The sequence below is a fragment of the Muscardinus avellanarius genome, assembly GCF_963383645.1.
Source record: "Muscardinus avellanarius genome assembly, chromosome: 18".
Classification (NCBI taxonomy): Eukaryota; Metazoa; Chordata; class Mammalia; order Rodentia; family Gliridae; genus Muscardinus; species Muscardinus avellanarius.
The window spans coordinates 9452963-9480418 of record NC_137804.1 but is presented as its reverse complement, the minus strand read 5'-3'; the positions used below and the strand labels follow the sequence as shown (position 1 = coordinate 9480418).

Sequence of the window (27456 nt, the reverse complement as noted above, 5' to 3'; positions counted from 1 at the left end):
GGCCTCAAAACCTACTATCTTCCTGTCTCAGCCTCTCAAGTACAAGGATTACAGGCATGGGCTGCTGTGCCCAGCTGAAGAACTTTTTAAGCCATCTCAACATCTAAATAATCTGAACGAGGACCGCTGCGTTCTCCTGTTGACTTGTATCTTACGGCTCCCGTTGACTGCTTCTTCAAGGAGCCCGTGTTCCCCAAGGATGGGAACAACCTCGGTGAGGGGGGGACTCGGGCTCACAGGGGCTTTCCTGCTAAGGCTTGCTCAGTAGCCAACCTGAGCACCTGTTCCTTACTTCTGCAGGTGACAACCCCCCACTCACCTGATTGAGAGCCACCGGCCTAGTAAAATAACGGAAATGGAAATTATGTCCCTGGTATGAAGTTGTCTGTCTAAGATCTCATTCTAAACAAAGTTGTTGGTGCTAAAAATTCACCCTACTGGAATTTTGGAAATGTAGGTGAAGAGAAAATGGGGCCCCTTCCTCTTCCTTCCATTTCCTCTCAATGCAATACACAAAACGCAAATCAATCCATTACTCAAAAAGTTCACATCCCCCAGGGGAGTCGTTTTCTCTTTCAATTACCTAATGTGTTTCTTTTAAGCCCAAACGACAAGCCAGCTCTGCACTGTAGTACCAAGCAATTGAAAAGAAGATATTCAGAACCCGAAACACATTTTCCAAAAAATGACTGCCGTTCACGGGTGGGTCTTTCTCCGGAGGAACTCACATGCTCTTCAGAACTCCAACTGTGGGTTGAATGCTACACATTTGCTAGCACGAGTGAAGAGTTGATAGTTTTACAACATTAGCTTTAAGATAGCTATATAAAACAAAGTTACACATTTCTTATTCTGTGTGCATGTGTGTGTGTGGTACTGGGGACTGAGCCCAGGGGCATTATACCTCTGAGATACACCCCCAAACCTTTTTATAAAAATTTTTTTATAATACTGAAGATTGAACCCAGGGGCATTCTACCTCCAAGCAATACCTCAGCCCCATTTTTTATTTCTTTCTTTTTTATTATTTATTTATTTATTATTATTATTATTTGGTGGTACTGGGGTTCCTGGAAACCCTTCTACCTCCAGGCTACACTCCCAGACCTATTTTTATATTTTTTAATTTGGAAACAGGGTCTCTTTACCAGCGAGGCTGGCTTCGAACCTGCGTGATCCTCCTGTCTCCGCCTCCCAAGCATGGGGATTACAAGCGTGCGCCACCATGCCCGGCCTTTATTTCTTATTTTTAAACAGGGTCTCACTAAGTTGCAGAGGGCCTCACTAAATAGCTGAGGCTGTCCTGGAAACTGCGATCCTCCTGTCTCAGCCTCCCAAGAACTAAAATTACAAGCGTGTGCCACCACACCTGGCTTGTACATTTTTTTATTTTTATTTTAAACAGGGTCTCACAGGATTGCTAAGAGTCTAGCTTAGTTGCTGAGGCTGGCCCCAAACCTGTGATCTTCTTGTCTCCGCCTCCCAAGTCCTAGGATTCCAGGTGTGTGCCACCATGCCCGGCAATACATTTCTTATTCTTTAAAAAAAAAAAAAAAAAAAAAAACAATTCAAAGAGATGATAGAAGAAAACATGGGCAGGGATGGGGGTTGCATGAATGGCACTTGGTTTTCAGGACCGGGGTGCTGCCCTCAAGGATCACGAATCGCCTATCTTCTCACATTCCCGGCTTCCTTTCCCTTCCTGTGGCAGTACGCCGCCACCCGCGGTCATTACTGGGATTTTCACAGCCAGTAATGAGATCCGGTGTGTGTAGCCAGCTGCAAAGGGCGAATGACAGAGAACGGAGCCAGGGCCTTGGGAAGGTGGTACAGCATATCTTGCAGATCAGGGGCTCCGCAACGGCGTAGATCCCCGTGAAGTATGTCTAGCATTCCTTTCTTCATAAAATTATTTTAGGATTATTTGGATTAATATGTATAATTGGAATTTTATGTATAAACATCATAACTAAAACTGATGGGCAGCGGCTTGTGAGAGACTCAGGCAGCAAAGATTTTTTCCCAAGGATAAAGATATTGGGCCAAATATTAAATTCAAACTGACCTTAGTTAGAGCCACTGTATAAGAGTAAGTTTGAGTCAGCCTTATGAAGTGAGACAAAGCATACTATGATTATTTAAATGTTTGGCACCCTTGCCCAAAACTTTATAAAAAATAATAAACTTTTTTCCATCCTTGGCAATCCTGCTTGCATGGCTATGTCCTTGTTTTTCTGCCAAAAAATAAAGTATAAGAATTTTAACAAATCCTGAATAAAATGGAGAAGATTGATCTCGGGTGGCTTCTTCTCTCATCGACCTCGGCTTCCCCTCATCAGCACACGAACCTCGACTCTGCTAGGGCTGGACCCCGGCAGGAAGGGTCGGGGGAGCACTGTCGTCAGGGGCATGGGGATGGAGCATCACAGGACAGCTGAGGACAGGAGGGGCAGACAAACAGCGATAGGCCCGGGAAGTTCATGTGATGGACACATGGCTGCTGGGCTCTAGACCTACAGCCTGGGTGATGTTGCCCAACTGTACAAGCCATGCTACAGCTTCTGTCACATGCGCACCCCTCTGTCTGCCTCGCCGCTCGCTCCTATCCCGCCATCACTCAAAATTGAAAATTTTATCCTTACGATTTAGCACACAGTGAGCCCCAGCAATGCTACAAAAGTCAACCCGTCTTGCAAAATGAGCTGGGTGTGTTGGCGCACGCCTGTAATCCCCGTACTTGGGAGGCTGAGACAGGAGAATGGCAGGTTCGAGAGCAGCCTCGGCAACTAAGCAAGACCTTGTTTCAAAATTTAAAAATTAAGCCAGAAGCCGGGCGTGGTGGCGCACGCCTGTAATCCCCGCGCTTGGGAGGCTGAGACAGGAGGATTGCACAGGTTCAAAGCCAGCCTCAGCTACTTAGTGAGGCTCTCAGCAACTTAGTGAGACCCTGTTTCCAAATAAAAATAGGTCTAGGAGTATAGCCCAGAGGTAGAAAAGCCCCTGAGTTCCATCCCTAGTACCACCAAAAAAAAAAAAAATTAAGCCGGGTGTGGTGGTGCATGCTTGTAATCCCAGTGTTTGGGAGGCTGACAGGAGGATCGCACGGGTTCAAAGCCAGCCTCAGCTACTTAGCGAGGCTCTCAGCAACTTAGTGAGACCCTGTTTCCAAGTAAAGTATAAAATAGGTCTGGGAGTATAGCCCGGAGGTAGAAATGCCCCTGGGCTCCACCCCTAGTACCACAAAAATAAATAAATAATAAATAAGAGGGGCATGGTGGTGCACCCTTATAATCCCCGTGCTTGGGAGGCTGAGACAGGAGGATAAGAGGTTTGTAGCCAGCGTGAGGCCCTCCACAATTCAGTGAGACCCTGCTTCCAAAGAAAAAACTAAAATCCTTCTGGGGGTTATAGCTCAAAGGTAGAATGCCCTTGGGTTCAATCCCCAGTACCACAGAAAAAAATTAAATAAACGTAACAAATAAGTAATAAAATTGGGCTGGACGTATATGTAGCTTGGGGAAAGAATGCCCCTGGGTTCAATCCCCAGTAAAAGACACCAAGAACTCATGGATGAACGCAGGCAAAGGCCAAAGCATATACAAGAACTACTTTCCTCTTTCCGTCCATAACATCCCTTCTCCAAGGCCATACATCTCTGCGCGTCGGCTTTCCATCTTTGGAAAATGACCGGCAGCAGAGCCGGTGTATAAATCCCCTGGAGGAGAGCGAGGCTTCGTGGACAGGTACAAAACGTACGGCGAGTGCCGAGCTCCTTCCCGCTGCCACGACGTCACGCTCTCACGGGTCTGGGCAGGTGACAGACTGGGAAGGAGAGATGGTTGTGACATTTGGGGGCCCATGTTTATGGGGCGAGCACAAGTACTGGGAGCAAGGGAAGACTAAACATCTCCATACCACAGCGCTACCATCTCTTCAACCCTTCACCGCCGGCTCAGATCTTTCTCCCTTGGTGGCAACAGGAGGAGTGACGGGGGAGGAGAGAGACCCGGGGCGCAATCCAAGCCCCTCTCCATTCACCAGTGTCCAAGCGCTAAACCCCCGGGGCACTGCTGCAGGGCGGGCGGGATTAGAGCTCTCCACGCTGATCTTTTTCATAGGGATCCAGCTCACAATTGATAAATCCAAGGTGGCCCTCTCCCCAACAATCCAGAGGGTGCTATGTCACAAAGCCCCCTGGCCTGGGGGAGGGGAGAGAAGGGAGCCACTGCGGTAAATCTCCTGAGATGACCCCTGCACTTACTTAATCCAGTGTCCAGGCCCGGTACAGGCCCCGAACATCCGCCTGGCGAGGGCGTAACTGGGGCCCTCCGCTAAGTTCCACTTCTCTTTCATTAAAGCCAACGCTTGGCCAAGACGACAGAGACATTCAAAAGGGGGTGCAGAGTGCAAGCAATCTCCCCAAACTGCATGGGAAAATATTCATGTCATGCCTGTAGCCAGGAAGCCCATGGAAGCTTCCAGAAACCAAGTCCAAGGGGCGTTCTTGAAAATATACAGGGGGTTTAGCTTTGTGTACGATGGTTGTGTTGTTGTTACAGAAAAGGAAGGGGCTGGGGTGTGTGGCTCAGGGGTAGAGCACCTGTCTAGTATACCTGTGGCCCTGGGTTCAATCCCCTCCCTCCCACCACCACCAAAGAAAAAGGAAGGCAGACGAATGGGAAAATAAGCCAAATAATAAAGTGACATACTGGCGTTCAGCAATTAAAAAAAAAAGAAAAAGAAAAAGGCAGAAAAATGCAATTTAAAATTATTTATTTATTTGGTGCTGCAGCTTAAACCCAGGGGCAAGCCGGGCATGGTGGGGCACGCTTGTAATCCCCGCGCTTGGGAGGCTGAGACAGGAGGATCGCACAGGTTCAAAGCCAGCCTCAGCTACTTAGCGAGGCTCTCAGCAACTTGGTGAAACTTTTCAACTTTTATTTTGAAAGCCTGTTTCAAAATAAAATATAAAAGAGGTCTGGGAGTATAGCCTGGAGGTAGAAAGCCTCTGAGTTCCACCCCCAGTACCACCAAAAATAAAAATAAAAAATAAACCCAGGGGTATTCTACCTCTGAGCTATACCCTCAGCGCTTTTTATTTTTTATTTGGAAACAGAGTCTCAATAAGTTCCTGAGGTTGGCCTCGAACGTGTGATCCTCCTGTTTTAGACTCCTAAGTACTGAGATTACAGGCGTGTACCACCACGCCCGGAAAAAGCACTATTTTGAAAAGCTGGAAGGAGCTCACAGTCATGGCAGGCATGATGATTACAGCTGCCCGGGGACCACAGAAACGCATCTTCAAACTCCAAACCACCTCACAGGTGACACAAGTCAGTCACCACCGAGACCTACGGAGTAATGGACCCTGGCTAACAGCCATTTCTCCTGTTTCTAATCTCAAAATATCAATAGCCAGGTGTGGCGGCACGAGCTTGTAATCCCAGTATTTGGGAGGCTGAGACAGGAGGACTGCAGGCTCACGGCCAGCCTCAGCTACTCAGGCCCTCTGCAACAGAGCGAGTCTCTGAATCAAAATCAAGACTAAAAATAGGGCTGGAGGTGTAGCTCAGGGGTAGAATGCCCCTGGGTTCAATCCCCAGTGCACACGTGTACACACACACACACACACACACACACACACACACACACAATTTATGGCTATATACATATAGCCATATGTATAAATATACATAAGTGTATATGGCCCTATATATAATAATAAATGTAGTAAATGTATATAGCCATATATAAATATATTTCTATATAAAAATATATAAATATATATAGCCATATATAAATATATATATATATATTTATGGCTGCTATGAATAGCCATGAAGCTAATAAGCTGGATTATGAAAATCCACTAAACTAAGGAAGGCTGCATTCCACGTCCCACACATAGTAGGAACTCATTAGTATTTGCTGAATCAATAAAATCGCAGAGTGGATGATCACTGTCTTACTACGCTGGCACAAGCGAACAGTGTGTTTCATCCAGCAAAAGTGACAACCTGGATCCTTCCAATTTTTCCTAGGCCCTGAGGTCTGATACATAGGAGACGTAACTTCCACATCTGCCTGAAGGATGGACCACTTTCCCAGAAGTCCAACGGCTGAAGAGAAGAAATCCAGGTGATGAAATCGCCGCTCGCTCCTCCAGCGCCGGCGTCTAAATGGAATGCCCCGGGCTCTTCTGAAAGGGTATAGTGAGCTCCTCTTCAGCCACCGCCACCTAGTGCCTGCTGGATTCGTGTCAAGGCCAATGTCTTGAAATGGACCAGGTAATAGGAGCATCTATATCGAGCCTATAAGCGCCAGGACGTTGGCCACTAACGAGTCTCTCGTTGCTGTGGCGTATGTGAGCCGTAGGGCACTCGGTAGCTGAGCGACGGTTACTTCTACCAGGGCTAATGGAACCCTGAGGAGCACAGAGGAGAAAAATCACGGCTCTTCCGCGAGCGCCGCCAACGCAGCTCATCACCCACACGCATCTACTACAAGCAGAAGTATTTTGGAGTCTCCAAATAATGGAGTCAGACATGGGGGGGGGTCTTCCCTCAAAGAACTAGGTCTTTGAGATATTATGTTCATGGTAGAAAAGTCTCAGGGAGCCTAAGACGACGTACCCTGCTCGGGGTAGATGGGGGGGGGGGTGGCGGCAGCCGTCATCTGTCGCCACCCAAGGGCCCTCCGCCTCTTCTCTGTTGCTAAGAGACTCGGTTCTGAGCTCCTGAACCCTGAGCTCCTTTTGGTCTCAGGTAAGAGGCTCCCATCTGCAGCAAAGTGGTGGTGGAGGGGCGAATCACGAAAGTCCAGTTAGACATTGGCAGTCTCGGGTGTATGCACCGGTTCCGGCTGTGGGAGAACAGGGGAGCCGTACCGGGCCTTCCCTTCCCAAATAAGGAGAGTCTTAGAAGAGCCCCCATCTCTTCCCTTCCAAGGCTCTGCTGTCGAAACGCAATGCTCGGAATCGGAGCCATGGGGTGACCAGCAATGAGGATGAAGAGCCAGGAGCAAAGAGAGAGGAAGAAGCCTGGATCCCAGAAGCCATCACGATCTGCGGCATCAGACCTGGAGCGCCGGCCGCCAGAATGTTCTCTCAAATGTGAAGTCTGCACGTTATTACCACTTGGGCTGCTAACAGTTGGGTTTTATGTCTTTGGCAGCTAAAGCACCCCGACTCCATGCCGGAGATGGTTTGGTATAAAGGAAAAGGGACACTGGCTTGGGAGAAGTCCAGGTACCAGTTTCGTCTCTGCCATTGGCTGGCTCTGTGATGTGCGGCTGTGAGTCCGCCGTTCTGTGTGCGGAGCGGCCGCGTGATCCCCAAAGACTACTCGAGGGTTTAGGGATCACACGGATCTCAGAAAAGGAAAAAATCAGCTGGGCACAGTGGCGCACGCTTGTACTCCCAGCATTTGGGAGGCTGAGACGGAAGGCTCGAGGTTCGAGGACAGCCTCAGCTACTTGGTGAAGCTGTTTGCAACTCAGTGAGATACTAGTTTGGAATAAAGAATAAAAATAGGGCTGGGGGTGTAGCTCAGAGGTAGAATGCCCCTGGGTTCCATCCCCAGTGTCGGGAAAAAAAAAAAAAAGGAAAAAAGTAGTCTGTTCCACAGAATGTGGGGATGAGATATAAACAAACTGAAATGAGGTGGAGCAGGAAGGAAACCCGATCACCCGTCAACTTATCTGTAAAAAAAACTTTAAAATTAATATGTCCTGTGTAGCAGCCATCAGGAACTAAATTCTGCGCACTGATCAATAAAGAATTTTCAATCTTTATGACTCAGTGACGGCTGCTTCTCTCCTTAGTCAGGTGTCAACAACCAATAAATGTGTTAAGTATTTTGAACAAGCCTATAAGATTGGAATTTTTTGTGCAAGGATTATCTAAAGGACTAAAATAACATATTTTAGGACTAAAATAACATATATTCCCTCGTATCTTCAAAAATACATCAACAGCCCATGGCCGGGACATCCTGAATCAACAATGCCCTGCATGTTTATGCAGCACAGAAATGAAGAAGGCGGAGACACAGCAAGAATGGGCTGGAGGCCGAGATTCTGACTCAGGTCATTACAGAAGATGGTTCGTCTTCATGTTCAGTTAGTTCCAGCCCAACAGAATCAAATGCCGAGACCCCCGGGCTCGATGGCAGAGCCGACCGGCCCGGGCTTCCTTCTCACTCGTGCATAAAACACCTGTTCTTCTTCCAGCCTCTGTTCTGCTGGGAATGAGGCAGGTTGAACTAGGAAACACATTGGTTTTCCGGGTGTAGGTCATTTTGGCCAGACCTAGTCACGGCGAGATGCTTCTCGAATCCCAAACGTTAACGGAGGCCTGAACCATGATCAAATTGGCAAACTGGAAGAAAATCGTTTATTTAGCTAAAGCACAATGATAACTGCAATTGTGTGTGTGTGTGTGTGTGTGTGTGTGTGTGTGTGTGTGTGTGTGCGCGCGCGCACGAGTATTTTACTGGGGATTAAACCTAGGGGCATTTTACCTCTGAGCTATACCCCCCAGCCCTATTCTTTTTTATTTATTTTTATTTTGAAACAAGCTCTTGCTAAGTTGCTAAGGGCCTCACTAAGTTGCTGAGGTTGGTCTCAAATATGCAATCCTCCTGTCTCAACCACCCAAGTACTGAGATTACGGGCATGTACCACCACACCTGATTTAGTGGAATTCATTCATTCTTTCTTTCTTTCTTGCGGGTCTGGGGATGGAACTCAGGGGCATTCTACCTTCGAGCTACACCCCCAGCCCTATTTTCTATTTTTTATTTTGAAACAGGGTCTCACTGAGTTGCAGAGGGCCTCACTAAGTAGCTGAAGCTGCCCGCGAACCGCCATCCTCCTGTCTCAGCCTCCCGAATGCTGGGATGACGCGCGTGCGCCACCACGCCCGGCTAAGTGCAATTCTTGAAACGAGTTCCCCATTGGTTGCTCCGGTGAGTACATTCTACATGTCCAAGGGCTCAAGGAAGCTTCTCCTGAGGAGCTGGCGGCCTTTAGGACTTTCACGTCATTCTTTCTTGAGTTATTTCTCTTGATTGTATGGAAAGGAGATGGTGAGCTATCAGGTAGATTTTGCTAGCTGCTCCAACTGTTCAAACAAACACAAAATAAATGATAAAGCACGGTGCCTAAAATGAAAAATAGCGTCCAAGCAACACTAGCTGTTTGGGTGTTTTGGTTTGGCTTTGGTGTTGGGGGTTGAACCCAGGGGCATTCTACCTCCAACCTACACTCCCAGCCCTATTTTATTTTTAAGTTTGGAAATAGGGATTTGCTAGGTTGCTGAGAGCCTCGCTAAGTTGCTGGGGCTGGCTTTGAATCCACGATCCTCCTGTCTCAGCTGTTTGGGATTTGAAAATCATCTACCGGAGTTGTCATTGGGAAAAATGAGGGAAGCCTTTGCAAAGAAAACCTCTAATTCTCCCTTCTCAGAAAACCATCTGCACACCATCTACTCCGTAAAGGTCTCACTGCTAGAAGTAGTCACTGAAAAGATGTCTTATATTGCTCTGGCAAAAGGATTAAGGGCACCAACGACAAGCAGAAATTAATGGCTGTCGCTGACTTAATGGGAAACGGCTTCTCCCTCAGGGTACCTATTAGAACTTGAACTTGGGAGCTAGTTATTTCTTATGAATAGTTATACACTATCTTCTGATAATGCTGCTAGTGACTGAAGGGACACAGCAGGCAGCAACAATCGTAGGTAAAAACAACAGCCCCAGCCTCAAACTTCAGAGTCAGAGGAAGCCGCTCCCAGAGAAACGCAGCAGAAACACCAAGACAGACTCACGGGGACAGGAACGTCGCCAGCCCTAAGAAATAAGCATTGTAGGTTATCATCCCTATTAGGTTTTGCCTGAGAGTGCTGCTGGGGACGAAGGACTGAGAAATGGTCACTAGAGATCTAATAATTCAGCTGGGCGTAGTCACGCACACACGCCTGTCATCCCAGTACTTGGGAGCTGAGACAGGAGGATCACACGGGTTCTAAGCCAACCTCAGCTACTTAGTGAGGCTCTCAGCAACTTAGAGAGACCCTGTTTCCAAATAAAATATAAAGTAGGTCTGGGAATATAGCCCCGAGGTAGAAAGCCCCTGGGTTCTACCCCTAGTACCACCAAAAATAAATAAATAAATAAATAAAAATAAATAAATAAAGTAGAATAAAAATAGGACTGGGGTGTAGCTCGGAGATAGAATGCCCCTGGGTTCCATCCCCAGTACTGCAAAGAATAAATAATAATGATAATGATAATAATAATAATAATAATAATAATAATAAAAAGGGCAGGGAATGTAGCTTGGAGGTAGAATGCCGCTGAGTTAAATCCCCACTAACACACACACACACACACACACACACACACACACACACTCTAAGCCAGGCATGGTGGTGTACTCCTGCAACCCCAGTACTTGGGAGGCTGAGACGGGATCGCAAGCTCAAGGACAGCCTCGGCCAAGTAGTGAGACGCTCATCAACCTTGCGAGACCCTGTCTCAAAAAATAAAAATAAAATAGGGCTGGGGCTGTAGCTTGGAGGTAGAATGCCTCTGAGTTCAATCCCCAGTACCAAAAAATAAAAGGTAAAAATCTACGAACATCATTGCTCTTTTCATTTTTCTCTCGAGTGAGACTTGAAATACGGTCATCACGATGCTCTGACTCCTCCCTCAGGGTTCTCTCTTAGAAGAAAGGATATTATATTTTTTTGCCCCTTCAGCAGTTACACACCCGCCTTCAAAGGCCACCGTGGCCAGGCTCCCAAAGAGAAAGCAAGACTCCGCCTGTCACAGCCGCCGACTCACCTGTGACGTACACGTCAGCTGCTTTTGTCAACCCGAACGCCTCACACAGGTGAACAGGCCAAAAGCCTTCCAAAAGCTCACACCCCCTGCCTTCCCACCCTGAGAAGGCCCTGAAGGAAGGGGCTGGGGACCTGATGGCCCGCTGAGCCCAAGTCACTGCCAGAGAATGCAATCACGTCAAGCTTGGGGTAGAAAAAAAAAAGTCCAATTGGTCACCAAGACTATTCGATGGAAGAAATCTCTGCTAGGGCTTTCGAGCCCACGGCAAGGATGACTGAGTGCTGCACCGTGACCAGGCTAAAACGATCGCAACGAAAATTTACCATGACCTCTAACCAAACAGTCGGTCCGCGAGCCCGGTTCAAGAGACCACGTGCATCAGAGGACGGAGAAACACAAAAAGTCACTCGTGACATACAGTTCAGTTTGCAAAAGGGATCTGCGTGCGGCTGTCTGCCCGCGGCCGCTGTGAGGCAGAGTCGGGAGAATCACATCATCAAAGCAGATGGCGGAGTCCACCCCACCTGCCGGGCCTCGCCGTGGTCAGGGTCTGTGGGGGCCGCTCCCGAGGCGGGGCAGCCGTCCCCTGCGGCCTGACCCTGGGCGTGACACCTAGAGGGAGCCCCGGCCGGGTCCAGTAGCATCATGCGGGATCCAGCTGGAAGGCGGGAGCTTGTCATTAGCAGGAACCAAGAAGCCATTATTCAGGGGAGCGACATAATATATTGTAACTGCTCCCGCCACATGAATAGACATCATTTTAATGGGTCTGTTCGAATTTCTCCCACTTGAAGTTAAAATGACTCCCATTTCAATAAAAGTAGGAGACGTCTCTCTGGTCAGATCCCAATTCACTCCTCCCCCAGCCCCCGGGCAGCTGCCAGACACAGAAATAAGGAGCAGCGCCCGGCGGCGCGCACAGAGCCGATTTGGTCTCTTCGGGCGGTTCTTCCATTTGGTAATTGGTCTCTTACAACAAAGGCATGAGCGAGTTACAAATATAATCACTGGATTTCTGAACAAGCGGGAACGCAAGCCGCGGCGCGCTGCGTGAGGACGCGGGCTCACCTCCGGCTCCGGCTGCAGGCTCTGCTCGTCTTCGGAGGAGTTTGGTAAGATGCCCCAGGTGATGTTGGCACTGGCGGACGGCAAAGAGCTCAGCGTCCCGTTTTTCAGCTGCTCCGTGGAATGTGACTTGGGTGTCGGCCATCCCAGGATGTTTTCTGAAATAAAGACCCAGAATGATGCCAAGTATTTCCCAAATAAAACATTTAGAGCCCGTGAAATATCTGTTCCTCCCTGTAAGAGGAGAGACTTCCTTAAAATGGGCCCGGCGTTTAACAGACGGTGGGGTTTGTTTTGAAAGACATAACACGTGGAAATTCTGGTTATGTATTCATGGGCTTGTTTTGATAAGGTAGAATAGAAGAAATAAAATTGTAAGTAAAAATAAGACATACTGGGAAGGAAAGAATAAATATGGTTCCAAAATCTGAAATCTTGTTTAACAGAGCTTGGTTATTTTATTTTGTGGTACTGAGGGTGGAACCCAGGGGCTTTTCTACCTCTGGACTATACTCCCAGACCTTTTTTTTTTTTTTTTTTGGTGGTCGTGGTACTGGGGTTCCTGGAAACCCTTCTACCTCCAGGCTACACTTCCAGACACCTAATTTTTATATTTTTATTTGTAAACAGGGTCTCTTAAGCCAGCGAGGCTGGCTTTGGAACCTGTGCAATCCTCCTGTCTCCGCCTCCCAAGCGCTGGGATTACAAGCGTGCGCCACCACACCCGGCTCCCAGACCTCTTATACTTTATTTGGAAACAGGGTCTCACTAAGTTGCTGAGAGCCTCACTCAGTAGCGGAGGCTGGCTTCGAACCTGTGCGATCCTCCTGTCTCAGCCTCCCAAGCACTGGGATTACAAGCCAGGCTCGGCAAGCTTGGTTATTAAAAAAAAAAAAAAAAAAAAAAAAAGCCAGGTCCATACTTTTAAATCATAATGGGCTGGCTTGGGAAATTCCTGAGACATTAAACCAGAGCTCTACCTTTTGTCCAAGTTCTGTTCATCTCCAGAAAGATCCTCAGAAAAGTCACACCTTGTGTTAAAGAAGCCAGGTCTCTGCTCCCGAGGAGTCTGTCCCTAAAGAACTTCCTACCTTTTGTGAACCAGAAAGCTTCAAAGAAGGAGGGCGCCACCCCCTGTGCCCACCACTCTCTAGCGAGCCCTTTAAGAAAGTCTGGTTCGGAGGAGCTCTTGGCCACTTTGGGCCCCACGTTCACAGGTTGAAGTCCTAACCTCCAAAATCACTGGACTCGGAGACGGGTCCTAAGACAAGTACTAACGGTTAAGTGAGATCATGAGGTTAGGCCCAGCTCCCGTAGGACTGGGGTTTGGGGAAGATTAAGGAGAGAGATGCAGGGCTTGTTCTTCACCTGGGCACACTCGGGAAAGGCCATAGAAACACACAGGGAGAAGGCGCCATCAGCAAGCCAGGAACCCCTGGCTGGAACCCAGATGCTAGGCTCTGAGCCTCCAGATGTGAAAGACTGTTGGCTAAGCTACCCAGACTAGTTTTGTCCAAAAAAAAAAAAAAAAGACACTGTCTTATACAAAACTTGAATATTTTGATACACCTGGTGGCCCACGCTTGTAATCCCAGTACTTTCAAGGTTGAGACAAGAGGATCGCAGGCTCAAGGCCGGCCTCTACAAATTAATGAGGGCCTCAGCAACTCAGTGAGACTCTCTGTTTCAAAAAAAAATAATAAAATAGGGTCGGGGATGTAGCTCAGAGGTAGAAAACCCTGGATTCAATCACACCCCAATTTTTTTCTGAATATTTGGTTCATCAAGGATTGCATTTGTTTTGGCTTAAAATTAGGCTGCACTGATCATCGGCCATCTTAATCACAAATATTTTTGGACCCCTTAAATTCTGCATCAAGCCTGCACCAGGATGAGTCTCACTCATCCTGCTGGTTCCAGTCCAGGAACTGACCACAAATACTTTTTCTAAACACAGTTGTGTATTTCAATATCAAAGTCAAAATGATTTTAAAGGGGAATTGGTTATGGTACCACTTATCTATAATCTCTATACTTGGGAGGCTGAGACAGGAGGATGGTAGGTTCACAGCCAGCCTCAGCAACTTAGTGAGGCCCCCAGCAACTTAGACCCGATTCAGAATAAAACACGAAATAGGGCTAGTGGTGGAGCTCAGAGGTAGAATGCCCCTGGGCTCCATCTCAAGTACCACACACACGTGCACACATGTTCACACGCACACACACATACCAGGTTATCCTCATACCCCATGCAAGTATCATACTAATACAAAAATATTAACAAGGAAGCGCTTGTCTAGCAAGCATGAGGCCGTAAGTTCAATCCCCAGCACTGCCAAGATGGAAAAAAAATATTAGCAATAGCCTATCTCATAGCACCAAAAACTGGGGGAGTGGATCAAAGTAGCAGAGGAAGTTAAAGTATGCCAAGTCTTCATCTTTCAAGGGAAGATTCAAGAAGTAGCATGTCATCTTTGAACTGGATGACTCTGAAAATATAGGTTGAAAAAGGCGTATGAGCCGGACGTGGTGGCGCACGCCTGTAATCCCAGCATTCAGGAGGCTGAGACAGGAGGATCGCGGTTCGCAGACAGCCTCAGCTACTTAGTGAGGCCCTCTGCAATTCAGTGAGACCCTGTTCCCAAATAAAGTATAAAATAGGTCTGAGAGTAGAGCCCGGAGGTAGAAAAGCCCCTGGGTTCCACCCTCAGTACCACACACACACACACACACACACACACACACAAAGGATTTATTTTAGGAATAAGAACATGGTTTGAGCTCATATCAACCAGTAAAAGATTCCTGGAACAAGCCTCTGGTTGCAGAGCCTAGAAGTTATAAGGCAGGACATGAGAGACCACGGCCGTGTCCCAGCTCACTCGGGATGTGCGCTGAGTCCCGGAGGGGCCACTGAGGGTCCAACCACTTAGGCAACTGGCAGAGGGGTTCTCATGCTACTTTCATTCTTTTCCATCTCTTTTATTTTTTTATTTTTTGGTACTAGACATTGAACCCAGAGGCATTCTAGCTCTTTCTACGTCCCCAGCCCTTATTTATTTATTTATTTATTTATTTATTTATTTATTTATTTTTGCTATTTGCTGTTGTTTTGAAACAGGATCTTTCTAGGTTGGTGTCTGTCTTTCTACATTGCTAAAGCTGGTATCAAACCTGCGATCCTTCTGTCTCAGCCTCCCAAGTACTGGGATTGCAGGCGTGCGCTACTAGTAGCAACCGACTCATTTTCGTTTTTCTTTATTTTTTTATTTTTTTGGTGGTACTGGGGGTGGAACCCAGGGGCTTTCTACCTTCGGGCTATACTCCCAGCCCTATTTTTTATATTTTTATTTGGAAACAGGGTCTCACTAAGTTGCTGAGAGCCTCACTAAGTAGCTGAGGCTGGCTTCGAACCTGCGCGATCCTCCTGTCTCAGCCTCCCAAGCTCGGGGATTACAAGCGTGCGCCACCACGCCCGGCTAGCAGTGGATCTTAAAGAGAGAACATTGAGCAGAGACGTCACCAGCAGACTGATTAATTACATAGCCTGCGATGCGGGTAAAACTGAAAGGCCTTTTGTAGTAGTCATGGAGAAATGTGTTACATTCTTCAAAGGAAGCTACATTCCTAGTTTGTAAAAGAAAACTCTATCCCAAACAAGGGTGTGTGGGGCGTGGGGGCTGAGCGGAGCCACGCCTGGATGGAAGGAGGGTTGGAGGGAGGTGGACGGCTACAGAGGAGGCAGGCGTCCTGGACCCGCATCGCAGGGACCCAGGGACCGTCTTACCTGAGGCCCCCGGCTTGTGGCTGGGGGCCCCCCGCTGCTGCACGCTCTGCTGCAGCAAGCTGAGGCACTCCCCGAGGCAGCTGAGGGTGGCCGCGGAGGTGGCTTTCAGCAGCAGCAGGTCCTGGTCCAAGGCGGTGAGCGGCCCGGAGCCCGGCAGCGACTCGATGGCGTGCACAAGTGTCTTCTGCTGCCCCTCCACCTGGCTCATCATCTGCAAAACACGAGGACGCACGGTGAGGGGCGGGGGTCCCTGCGCCTAGACGGGGGCCAGGCAGGGCCGGGCCTGAGGGGCTGGGAGCGCGGGGCGCCCGGCTAGTCCTTGGATGAGATCTGTGAGCGTGGGTGCCATCGGTTCTGGTCCATCTATCCAAAGGCACTCTGACCCCAAGGGAATCTGAGGATGTCAGAGCAGAAAAGAACCATCAGGACACCCGGGCGCATCCTCCTGGGCACTTCACTGTCCAGTAGCTGAGTCACTAAGATACGCACTTGAAGCCCAAGTCCACGAGATCCTTCACCATGGAGGGGCGTCTGAGCGAGGGCCACTGCAGGTTTTCCTCCGAGCAAGGCTGACTCCCCCTTCCCCGCCAGCCCCGATCCTCCCTCCCTGGCAGTCCCCTTCAGAGGTGAAGAGATGCAGGTGGGACGTGACGCTAGTATCTGTACCCGTGAGATTTCAGAAAAGCCTGAGCAGACCCACCACGCTCCCCCAAATTGCCACGCACGATGCGGCTTTCTGTAACATCAGGGACGATATCAGGAAGGAAACCAGGAGTTTTGGAGCCAGCCCCAGCCACGGCGCTCACCGGGACGAGCCAGGGGGACCGACCTCCAGCTGCGCTTCACGCTGAGCTCATCCTGAGACTAATTTAAATCACCTACAGTACCTTCGAATCGGCAACCCCAGGGCAGAGGCGCCCCCAGGAGCGCCAGGAAAGGACGTGAATGGCGGTCTTGTGCCATTCCAAGAAGTGAAGATGCTAGAGAAACCACCCAGTGTCACGGAGCTGGGTGGCTTTGGGGGCAGGAGCCGAGGGCTGTCCTCTGGACTCTGGACCACACCTCTGGAAGCTTCTCTACGACAGCCTCCTACATCTCCTGCATTTTCACCGTAGTCCCCAAAGGTTCTATGTCACCACCATGATGCCGCAGGCTGGCAGGAGCAGTAATCCTATAAAAACCATTGGACCAGCCAGGTGTGGTGGCGCACGCTTGTAATCCCCGCGCTTGGGAGGATCGCGCAGGTTCAAAGCCAGCCCCGTTGGCTTGAGACCCTGTTTCAAAAATATAAAGTAGAAGGGCTTCCAGGAACCCCAGTACCACACAAAAAAAAAAAAAAAAAAAAAAAAAAACATTGGACCGTGGACCCCAAACTCACTCCACACTGGGCTTTTTTTTTTTTTTTCTTTCCTTTGCAGAACTGGGGATGGAACCCAGGGGCATTCTACCTCGGAGCTACACCCCCAGCCCTATTTTTTATTCTTTATTTGGAAACAGGGTCTCACTGAGTTGCGGAGGGCCTCACCAAGTAGCTGAGGCCGGCCATGAACTGAGATCCTCCCGCCTCAGCCTCCCAAACGCTGCGATCACAAGCACACGCCACCACGCCCGGCTGAAACTCACCTATTTATTATGCATCTTTATGCTGGTGTGTAAGCAAGTGGCATTTTCTGTGTCGCTCACTGATACACCCCCAGAACAATAAATACCGACTGAATGAATGAATTTAAACCTCACTCTTTTCCCACTTAAAGGCGAGCGAATCCACTTATGAACAAAGTCTATAGAAACCATCGTACCTGATTAGTGTAACAGGACTAAAGATTCTAGAGGACGATAACGCTGCCGCAGGTTTAGGCTTGCCAAGAAATACTGTCCACTGGTTAGCTTTAATTTCAAGTACGATAAAATGTCTACGCGTTCATTGACAGTCAACTATATGTGTAACTGCTCGCGGTTAGGGGAAAGTAGATTCCAGGCTATTTGTAGTAGTCAGCACTTTCCCTAAATTCTTCCCATAAAACCTTGATTTAGAAAATGATGTGTCGAAGAAAAAAGAAAAGAACGTAATGGTGAGACATACATTATTTTTTATTTTTATGAATGGTCCCATAATGCTTCTGAGAAAAGGGAAGTGAAATCCAGCGCTGACCTATGTGAAATATATTCATTTTTAATCAACAAAAAGAACTAACTAGATTCCAATTATATAGCCCAGAACAAATACTTGTCATTCCACAAACATAAACCATTATGTAAATGTGGGGGTCATAAAAAAAAAAAAAACCACAAAACTGGCTCTCAGAATGTCCCACGTGCCCGGGGATGACTCCAGAGATCAGATCTCCAAAAAGCATCCGACAGTATTTGAGCCCAAGGCCCGTGCCAGAAGCAGGGAGCCTTTCAGAGGAGGCGAGTGGGCTGCACGTGGACGTAGGGGGCTTGGGCGGCTACATCGACAGGGAGAACTCCTGGCACCGCATGGTGGGCACCAGGGCTGCTGGCTGCCCCTCAGGATGTATGGCAAAGAGCTTGCGTCCGCAATCCCAGCTGTTGGGGAGGCTAAGGCAGGAAGACCCCAAGTTCGAGGCTTCTGGATTTAATTGTAATTAAGGCCCCATTCGAGAAGATGAATGATACTCAAAGGCTGTACGCACCCCAAATACCAAGTGCATAAAATACCCAAGGGGCTCCGTGGCCCTTTCCAGGTGCCCACAGGCTCAGCAACCAGAGCAACACGCAGCCGACCCACCTGCAGCCACCCGCCTCTACCGAAAGGCTGAATCGCGTGCTTTAATGAAGTCCGTTCAAATCGGAGCCTGAGACGCCCCCTCCACCGCGTCTTGGCATTAATCATCCGCAGCGTTTCAAAACAAACCAGAGACGGCACACATTTCAGTTCTCACATTTCGGTTCATCAGGGGTGTCGCCGATCTCCTAACACAAACAAAAATAACGGTCTCCAAGTAAATGTTAGAAATTAAAAATAGGGCCCCCTGATTAAATCTCAGCGATTAGCCATTGGGAGGCGCGGGCTCCTGAGATGGCGAGCGAGGCTGCCTGTGGGTCAGGCTGAAAGCTGCAGGTGAGCAAACCTCACAGGGAAGGGAGACACCCTAGGGCCTGTTGCCCACCACCCGGTGTGTTACAAAGCCCAGCCGGTCTTGCAAACTGGAGCAGCGGCTGCCTAGGGCTTAAAGGAGCTGAAAGCCAAGATGGTAATCCCAGCATTTGGGAGGCCGAGACAAGAGGATCACAGGTTCGAGGACAGCCTCAGCTACTTAGTGAGGCCCTCTGCTACTCAGTGAGACCCTGATTCAAAATAAAGAATAAAAAAATAGGGCCGGGGGTGGAGATCGGATGTAGAATGCCCCTGGTTTCCATACCCAATAATGGAAAAAAAAATCCACACTCAGTAGCATCCCACCCAACAGGTAGGAACCCTCCCAAGAGAAAACCAAAGGAAACAGCAAAGAATACATCTTCTCTGTCTCCTACTCTATGAACAATAAGTCAAGGGACAGGCTTTTTGGGTTTTTTTGGGTTTTTTTTCCCAGAACTAGGGATTGAAACCAGAGGCATTTTACCTCCAGGCTATACCTCCCAGCTCTGTTTTTTATTTTTATTTGGAAACAGGGGGTCTCGCTACATTGCGGAGGGCCTCACTAAGTAGCTGAGGCTGGCCACGAACAGTTATCCTCCTGTCTCAGCCTCCCAAGTAAGTACTGGGATTACAGGCATGCGCCATGCCCAGCTAGATTTTTTTTTTGGGGGGGTGGTACTGGGGTTCCTGGAAGCCCTTCTACCTCCGGGCTACACTCCCAGACCTATTTTATATTTTTATTTGGAAACAGGGTCTCTTAAGCCAGCACAGCTGGCTTCGAACCTGCGCGATCCTCCTGTCTCTGCCTCCCAAGCGCGGGGATTACAAGTGTGTGCCACCATGCCCGGCTAGATTTTATTTTTATTTATTTTTTGTGATACTGGGGTTGAACACAGGGGCATTCTATCTCTAAGCTATACTCTCATACTATTTTTTTTTTTTAATTTGGAAACAGGGTCTCAGCCAGGTGTGGTGGTGCACGCTCGTAAGCCCAGCATTTGGGAGGCTGAGACCGGAGGATCACGGTTCGCAGACAGCCTCAGCTACTTAGTAAGGCCCTCTGCAACTCAGTGAGACCGGTTTCAAAATAAAGAATAAAAAATAGGGCAGGAGGTGTAGCTCGGAGGTTTATCGACAGCCCGTATTGTCAATATTTGGAGAGCTGGCATTGCCAGCGGCAGTAGCTTTCTGCAAAGCTCGGTGTGTCAAGGCACAGTAAGCCCTGGCCTCACCCCCGAGCAATTCCTTCTTCTCTCAATGGACCGCTAACTTTTCACCCAGATACTCCACCGTCCCTGACCTTCCCAGGGCATGCCTCTCGCTCTACCTCCCCGCACACGCTGGGGAAAACCTACCAGAGTCCTGGCACACACTGGGATGAAAACCTACCAGAGTCCTGGCGCTCGGGACAAGGCTGCCTCATCCCCAGACACAGCTCTCTGTAGGCCGTTCCTAAGCATCTTGGGACTTCCAAGTATCTCTCAAACCTGACCGAGTGGAGAAAGAAAACCCCTGCCTAGCATACAGATCTTCAAAACCTTATTACTTAGGGTTAGTAGAGTGGCCATGGCTGGGCGTGGTGCACGCTTGTCATCCCAGTACTTGGGAGACTGAGACAGGAGGATCTGGGTTCCTGAAAAGCCTCAGCTACTTAGGGAGGCCTTTGGCAACTTAGTGAGACCCTGTTTAAAAATAAAGAATAGAAAATAGGGCTTGGGGTGCCGCTCAGAGGTAGAATGTCCCTGGGTTCCATCCCCAGTAAAGAGAGGGGGGGGGCACTATAGCAATAGAACAGGATAAGCAGGAGGAAATGGGGCCCATCCCCATGGGGGAGCCTCCGTAAACAGATGAGGTCACTAATGAAGAAGAATCCCTGGGTGTGATGGGCATGCCTATAATCTCAGTCTTTGGGAGGCTGACAAAGGAGAATCATAGTTTTGAAAATTAACCTCCGCAGCTTAGTGCGACCCTCAGCGACTTAGCAAAACCCTCGTTCAATATAAAATTAAAAGGGATTGCCAGGTGTGGTGCGCACTTGTAATCCCAGCATTCGGGAGGCTGAGACAGGAAGATCACAGTTCGTGGACAGCCTCAGTTATTTAGTGAGGCCCTTTTCAACTCGGTAGGACCCCGTTTCAAAATAAAGAATAAAAAAATAGGACTGGGGGTGTAGTTTGGAGGTAGAATGCCCCTGGATTCCATCTCCAGTACCACAAAAAATTAATTAATTAATTAAAAATGAAGAACAAAATATAGGTCTGGGGGTGTTGGTCGAAAGTAGAATGCCCCTGGGTTCCATCCCCAGTGCTGCAAAAATGGGGGAGGGACTGTGGATATAGCTCAGAGGTAGAAAGCTCCTGGTTCAATTAAAAAGGAGAGGAAGACGGGAGGAGGTGGAGGAGGAAGAGGAGGAGGAGGAAGAAGAGGAAGAGGAGGAGGAGGAAGAGGAGGAGGAGGTGGAAGAGGAAAAGGAGGAGGAGGAAGAAGAGGAAGAGGAGGAGGAGGAAGAGGAGGAGGAAGAGGAAGAGGAGGAGGAGGAAGAGAAAGAGGAGGAGGAGGAGGAGGAAGAGAAAGAGGAGGAGGAGGAGGAGACAAGAATACAGAAACCAATAGAAGGAATTCAGTATTCTACACCATAGATTCCTCAGGGACACTGGAATGATCCCCAGGGTAGCAGCCCGGGCACACTTGGGAGAGGGAGAACAAATAAATATAAGGCGCAGTGGAAGCACTTGGGGGGCGCTGAGTAATTTCTTTTTTCTGAAAAGGAGACAGTAAGTTTGGGAATCTCTGCAGTCTAGACTATGATTCAAAGCAAACAGAAAAAGATAAAGGGAAAATGAAAGATCTTAAAAAAAAAAAAAAAAAAAACTCAAGGCTACTAGGTCTTCAGCGAGCTTACTGCAGGGCTCAGCAAACTTGCACAAGGGGCCAGAGAGTACACATCTCGAGCCTCTGGACCATCCGGTCGCCGTGGCAACCGCCGGCTGTGCCCGCCGGCTCAGGAGCAGCCGCAGTGGTGCAAACACACTGGCCGGGCTGCGCCCCTGGACGACGAACGCTGGGTTCATCTCCGTCTGTCTTGGTGTGGGATCATCCCGGGCCCCCATTCAAGCTGTGCTCATCCCGGGTCTCAGGTGACTGGTGACTCACGCCCGTGTGCCGGGCATTTGTGCTGGGCATTTTGGCTATTACACGAGGAGACGCGGGGCCGCTGGAATTTTTCTGAGCGGGCTGTCTTGTGTTTAGGCTTAGCATCCAGGTCCCAGCCTGCTTTTATGGGCCAAGTTAACTTCAGAGCTGTTGTCCCGCCATTTCAGTCTGCGGCCTGTACTGGTCTCTGTCCTGATGTTGCCTGAGGGACAGAGACAGCTTCCCCAGACTGCTGCTGGGGCTTCCTGGTGGGGAAAGGTCATTGTTTGGCAAGATCACCAGGTAGGTGGCTCCAGCTGTACCTTGCCCCAGCTCTGAAAGAACAACCTCCGCCCCGAAGCCATTGTACAAGGCTTAGGGCTTTCCTTCCACAGGTGGGTAAGTGCAGACCCCTAATCCCATCTCCGTGATAACGACAGCCTCATAAGCAATTGCCCCGGCCAGCTGGAAAGCTGCATTAATGTCTTTGGTAACAGAATCTATTCTCCCTTTCAGCGAATTGGGAAGAGAGGAGTATTCATTGTTTCCAGACATTTAACTACACTCAGGATTCTTAACCTACTTGCCTTGGACTTCACAGAGTCATTACTGTAGCTGCCCATTACTACATGACTTAAGCCACCAACCTAGATTTCTGTCTACTCCCCACGCCTGGGAGGCAGGGCAGGCTAATGACCTTGAGAAGTTCATTTTGACAACTAGCCTTTGTCATGAGGTCAAGGAAAACAGAAATTGAAAGGGTGGCTAAAATCCCATTCCAGAGATGCGGGCCTTCTGAAGTTTGTTCTGCCCTCTTTATAGTTTAGCAAGGAGGACGTTAAACATTATAAAAATGTCTCAGAACCAGGGGTGCTGACGCACGTTTGTCGTCCCAGTACTTGGGAGGCTGAGACGGGAGGATCGCAGGTTTGTGGCCAGCCTCAGCAACCTAGCAAGGCCCTCTGCAACTTAGTGAGACCCTGTTTCAAAATTTAAATAAATGTAATACAATAGAGCTGGGAGTGTGGCTCAGAGGTAGACTACCCTTGGATTCAACCACCCCTACCCCCAAAAAAACAAAATAAAAAGCTTTCTGAAGAGGGATGGTACCAATGTATTTCTTAAAAATTTCCTTCTGAGGAGATAGAAAGGAAATAGGCAGATAGGGAAAAGGCCTCGGTAGAAAAAGTTAATTTCCTGAGTTTCCTGAGGGGTGACAAATAACTGAAATTCCAAAGGCTCAGAGATAAGGACCAGAGCTTCACAAAGCCATCTGTTTACTAATCAACAAACCCACTGAACAAGTCTGGCAGTCCTGAAAGGAGATTCTTCAAGGACTTGCAAATACCCTATGCAAATCCTGAGAGCTGCTTCCCAGAATTCCCAAAGTCACCCTAACCAAAAGAGGTCGCAAACGGTCAGGCCTTTGCCTTAGGTGGACGGCAAATGGTTTTTTTTCCCCTCTTGGGACCCCCTCCCCTTTTGGGGAGCTGTTCTCTCTCTCGCAGGTCGTGTTGGCCCTGAGAGGAGGCAGAGTGCAACTGATGGCACGTGGCCCGGGCTACTCTCAGGTAGTGACCTGAAGGCCTCTGCTGGACATCAAGGCTGACCAGGCCCCTAGGGGTGACCTGCACCTCTTTTCTGGCAGATCGCGTGGACTCTGGGAGAAAGTAGTTTGCAACTGACGACACTTGGCTCGGGCAACACTCAGGTAGTGACCTAAAGGCAACTACTGGACACCAGGAGACCCGACAGCCCGAGTGGTGTTCTGCCTCTTTTCCTATTCCCTTCTGGCAGATCGCGTGGACTCTGGAAGAAAGCAGCCTGCACCTGAAGGCAATTCGGCTTGGGCTACTCTCAAGTATTGTCCTGAAGGCAGCTGCTGGACCCAGAGTTCCAGCTCCTTTGGGGGTGTCCAGCCACCTTTCCCCATTCCCTGCTGCTTCCAATAAACCTTTTCCTCCCCTTCCTGAGGTCTGCGGTGTCATTCTTCGCTCACCGTAGACAAGAACCCTGTACGGAGATGCTGAGTCTCTTCTTAAGAAAGTCCGTTTCATCTGTGATGAGACTCCAGGTTTCTTCTCAGGAAACCCCCCTTTTCATCTGGGGGGCTCAGAAGAAACCCCCATTTCACTTCTTCTGGCCATTTATTTACCTGTGACTTTTCAACAACCACTTCCTCACCAGCCCTAAAGACACTCCCAAAAGCACACAAGACAGGCTGCCCCCGGCTCGGGCGCAAACGCTCCCACGCCCGCCCATGCTCACCTGGCGGCCGAGCACCTGAGAGGGGCAGGTGTTGGTGAATGAGAGCACCGGGCGGCCCCAAACTCCCCCGGGGTAAAAGTCACGGGAAACACAAAACCAGGCGGAATGGAAAAGCCCGTGGGGTAAAGAATTGTTCCACAAATGGTGCGGGAGTTTCAGCCCAGTGTTTGTGTTTTCCTCCGTTTCTCTGCTCAGGACACCATGTGCAAACACCAGAAGCAAACGTGGAGACTGAAATGTTGCCTCCCCGTCCCGGTTCAGACCTCTTCTGATTCATCTCCTGCCCCTCGTCAGGAAAAGCTAGCTCGTCAAGATATTTTCCCTTAAGAAATGTAACTGTGGAAACCAGAGATGGACGTGCATACAATTGAACCATCGTGTGTGTGTGTGTGTGTGTGTGTGTGTGTGTGTGTGTGTGTGTGTATGTGTGTGTGTGTGTGTGTGTGTGTTGTATTGGGGGTGGAGCCCAAGGGCATTCTACCTCCAAGCTACTTCCTCACTCAGCCCTTTTCTTTTTCTTTTTCTTTTTTTTTCTTTTTGAAACAGGGTCTTGCTAAGTGCTAAGGATCTCACGACATGGCCAAGGCTGACCTCGAACCTGTGATCCTCCTACCTCAGCCTCCACGCCAGACCGACCCGGCTTTTTGAGGCTGCTTTGGGCTGTTCACTGAGGTCCCACACCCGTGCTGAGTCTAGCTATGTCCCAGAAGTCCTAAATTTCTAGATATTTAATCTCCATTTCATAATTGCTAATGTAACGCTCAGAGGAAATTCTTTTATTTTGCAAGGAAAGCAGGTTGACTCTAGAATTTCTAATGAAAAAAAAAAAATGCCTACAGACACCTGGATTCCAACTCCAGCTTGGCAGTATATATAACTGGGTCTGAACTCTATCCAGTAAACACCGCACTCTCTTGTAAAGCTTAATTACTGTTTGCAGCTCAAATATCCACCCAGAGTAGCAGACAAGAACATGACCACGTAGCTCTCTTCTCTCGGCTACAATGGATCTCACCGCTGTCGATTAGTTTCAAGAAGAGATGTACCGCCAAAGGGCCCTCGAAAGAAGAAAGAAAAAATTGAGCCTGAGCCTTTCCCCTCCAGGCAAATCCTGCAGAGCATTGGAGCCTTGGCAAAAGAACCTCTGGAGAGACAGGAGCGTTTATCAGTAATCTGCTTCATTAATCTGAATGGGAAAGGTGTGTTAAGGGATAAGCCAGCAGTGATTAGTATTTATTGTATCCCCACCGGGTAATGACAGGGACGTCGCTAGTTTACAGAAGACAGAACAGGATTCCACACACAAACTGCATACAGTGTGATTCTCCAGACGCTCAAATGCGAGGCAGAACGGTGACACATAACACGCCGTGCTTGCAAAAGAGTCGGCGGCCCTTGATAGATGGCAGCATCTGGAATTGCTTTCCAGCGACAGAAACGGACTGGATTGGGGCCTCCCTCCTCTCCTCTTCCTCCAAGTACGCACACATGGCAAGAGAGGGCTGCGCAAGCCGGGCTTGGCGCACGCTTGTCATCCCAGCATTCGGGAGGCCGAGACAGGAGGATCGCGGTTCGCCGACAGCCTCGGCTACTTATCGAGGCCCTTTGCAACTCAGTGAGAACCTGTTCCAAAATAAAGAATAAAAAATAGGGCCGGGGTGTAACCCGGAGGTAGAATGGCCCTGGATGCCGTTTCCAGTACCGCATAGACACACACAATAAAAGGGCTGTGGTTCATGACCACTGCTCATGTACACTGAGTACACAAAGCCATGCATGACGGCGCATGCCTGTAACCCTAGTACTTATGAGGGAAGACAGGAGAATTGTAGGTTCGAGGCCAGCCTCAGCAACTTAAAGAGGCCCTGTTTGTTTCAAAATAAAAAATAAGATAGAGCTGGGGGTACAGCTCAGAGAGAGAATGCCTCTGGTTTCAATCCCCAGTACCATAAAAGATAAAATCAATTTCACAAAAGGAGCCTAATGCATTAGGATGCGTTGGTTCCATGGGTATCCATCTCCACAGCCTGCCCATACAGTCAGTCCACTGCCAGAGCCCGGCCGCCCAGGAGCAGGGCACTGGACTCCTACATGTCAAAGGACCCGCTCACAGGACGGGCCTGATGTACGCTCCCAGAGTGGACAGATGCAGGGGCGGGAGGTGGAGAGAAGGAGGGACATGTAAAAAGAATGGTGTGAAGAAAGGAGAAGAGGGAGGGGCGAGGGGAAGGATGAAGGGAGAGGGGAGGGGGAAGGAAGGACTGGATGGAGGTCTGGTGTTCTGGGGCTCGGTATTTCTGGAAGATTTTTTGGCAGTACTAGGGATGGAACCCAGGAGCATTCTACCTCCGAGCTATACCCCGGCCCTATTTTATTCTTTATTTTGAAACAGGGTCTCACTAAATTACGGAGGGCCTCACTAAGTAGCTGAGGTTGTCCGTGAACCGCACGATCCTCCAGTCTCAGCCTCCCGAATGCTGGGATTACAAGCGCGTGCCACCACCCGCAGGAGCCGGGCACTTTGAAAATTCACTTCACCACAAGGTATAAGCCAAATGGAACGTCAGTGAAGACTTTTACCAAAAGCAAGTTGCTTAATATCGAGGCATGGCCTACACTTAGTGCTGGTGTGACATGAATCGCCAGGGCGACTCAGCTTCCCATCCGGGGGTCCTGAAAGTATATTAACTTCTCACAACCGCCTAGGATAACACCACTGCAACAGAGCCCCAAACACACCACCTTCCTCCTCCCTCCCTTCTTTCCTTCCTTCCCTTCCATTTGTATATAATCTTTTCTTTTTTTTTTTCTTATTGGTGTGATGTAATTCTACACCACAGTGAGACCCAAAGAGCCACAAACGTACGTGCACACGTCTTGGCGCGTTTCCCTTCGCATCTCACAATGAGAGGCCCATGGCGTCCGCAGGTGATGGAATGGACAGGACTGGGCTGACGGAGTGGACAGGACAGCCGCAGCCCCTCTCGGCTCACATGCTCTCACGACTCTGCAGGGCTAGAAGACACCCCCAAGAGCGGAGCCGTGTTCAGAGCAGATCCCCGGGCCTCGCACTTCAATTAACTTTTGGAAATTAAAATGACCACGAGGCGCTCTGGATTTTGCTCCAGCACGAAGCAATTCCCTCTCAAGAGCCTCCTGTGCCTGCCTCACACGCGGCGATCAGAGCAGCTCTTTTTCATGGGGCTAAATCGGCCTTTTCTTTTGACCATCTCCAAACCACAGACACAGCAATACGG

General features: G+C 49.1%; 1 protein-coding gene across 2 annotated transcripts in view; it reads right to left on the bottom strand.

Moving 5' to 3' along the window:
* OSBPL10 (oxysterol binding protein like 10) overlaps positions 1-27456 on the bottom strand; it is a gene marked incomplete at both ends in the record, with an annotated part of 220022 nt that overhangs the window by 37838 nt on the left and 154728 nt on the right. For both annotated transcript variants that reach the window (XM_080715664.1, XM_080715665.1), the window contains 2 exons: positions 11913-12067; positions 15697-15907. In XM_080715664.1, the coding sequence (XP_080571790.1) occupies positions 11913-12067; positions 15697-15907 (366 nt within the window). The remainder of the gene's footprint in view (positions 1-11912; positions 12068-15696; positions 15908-27456) is intronic.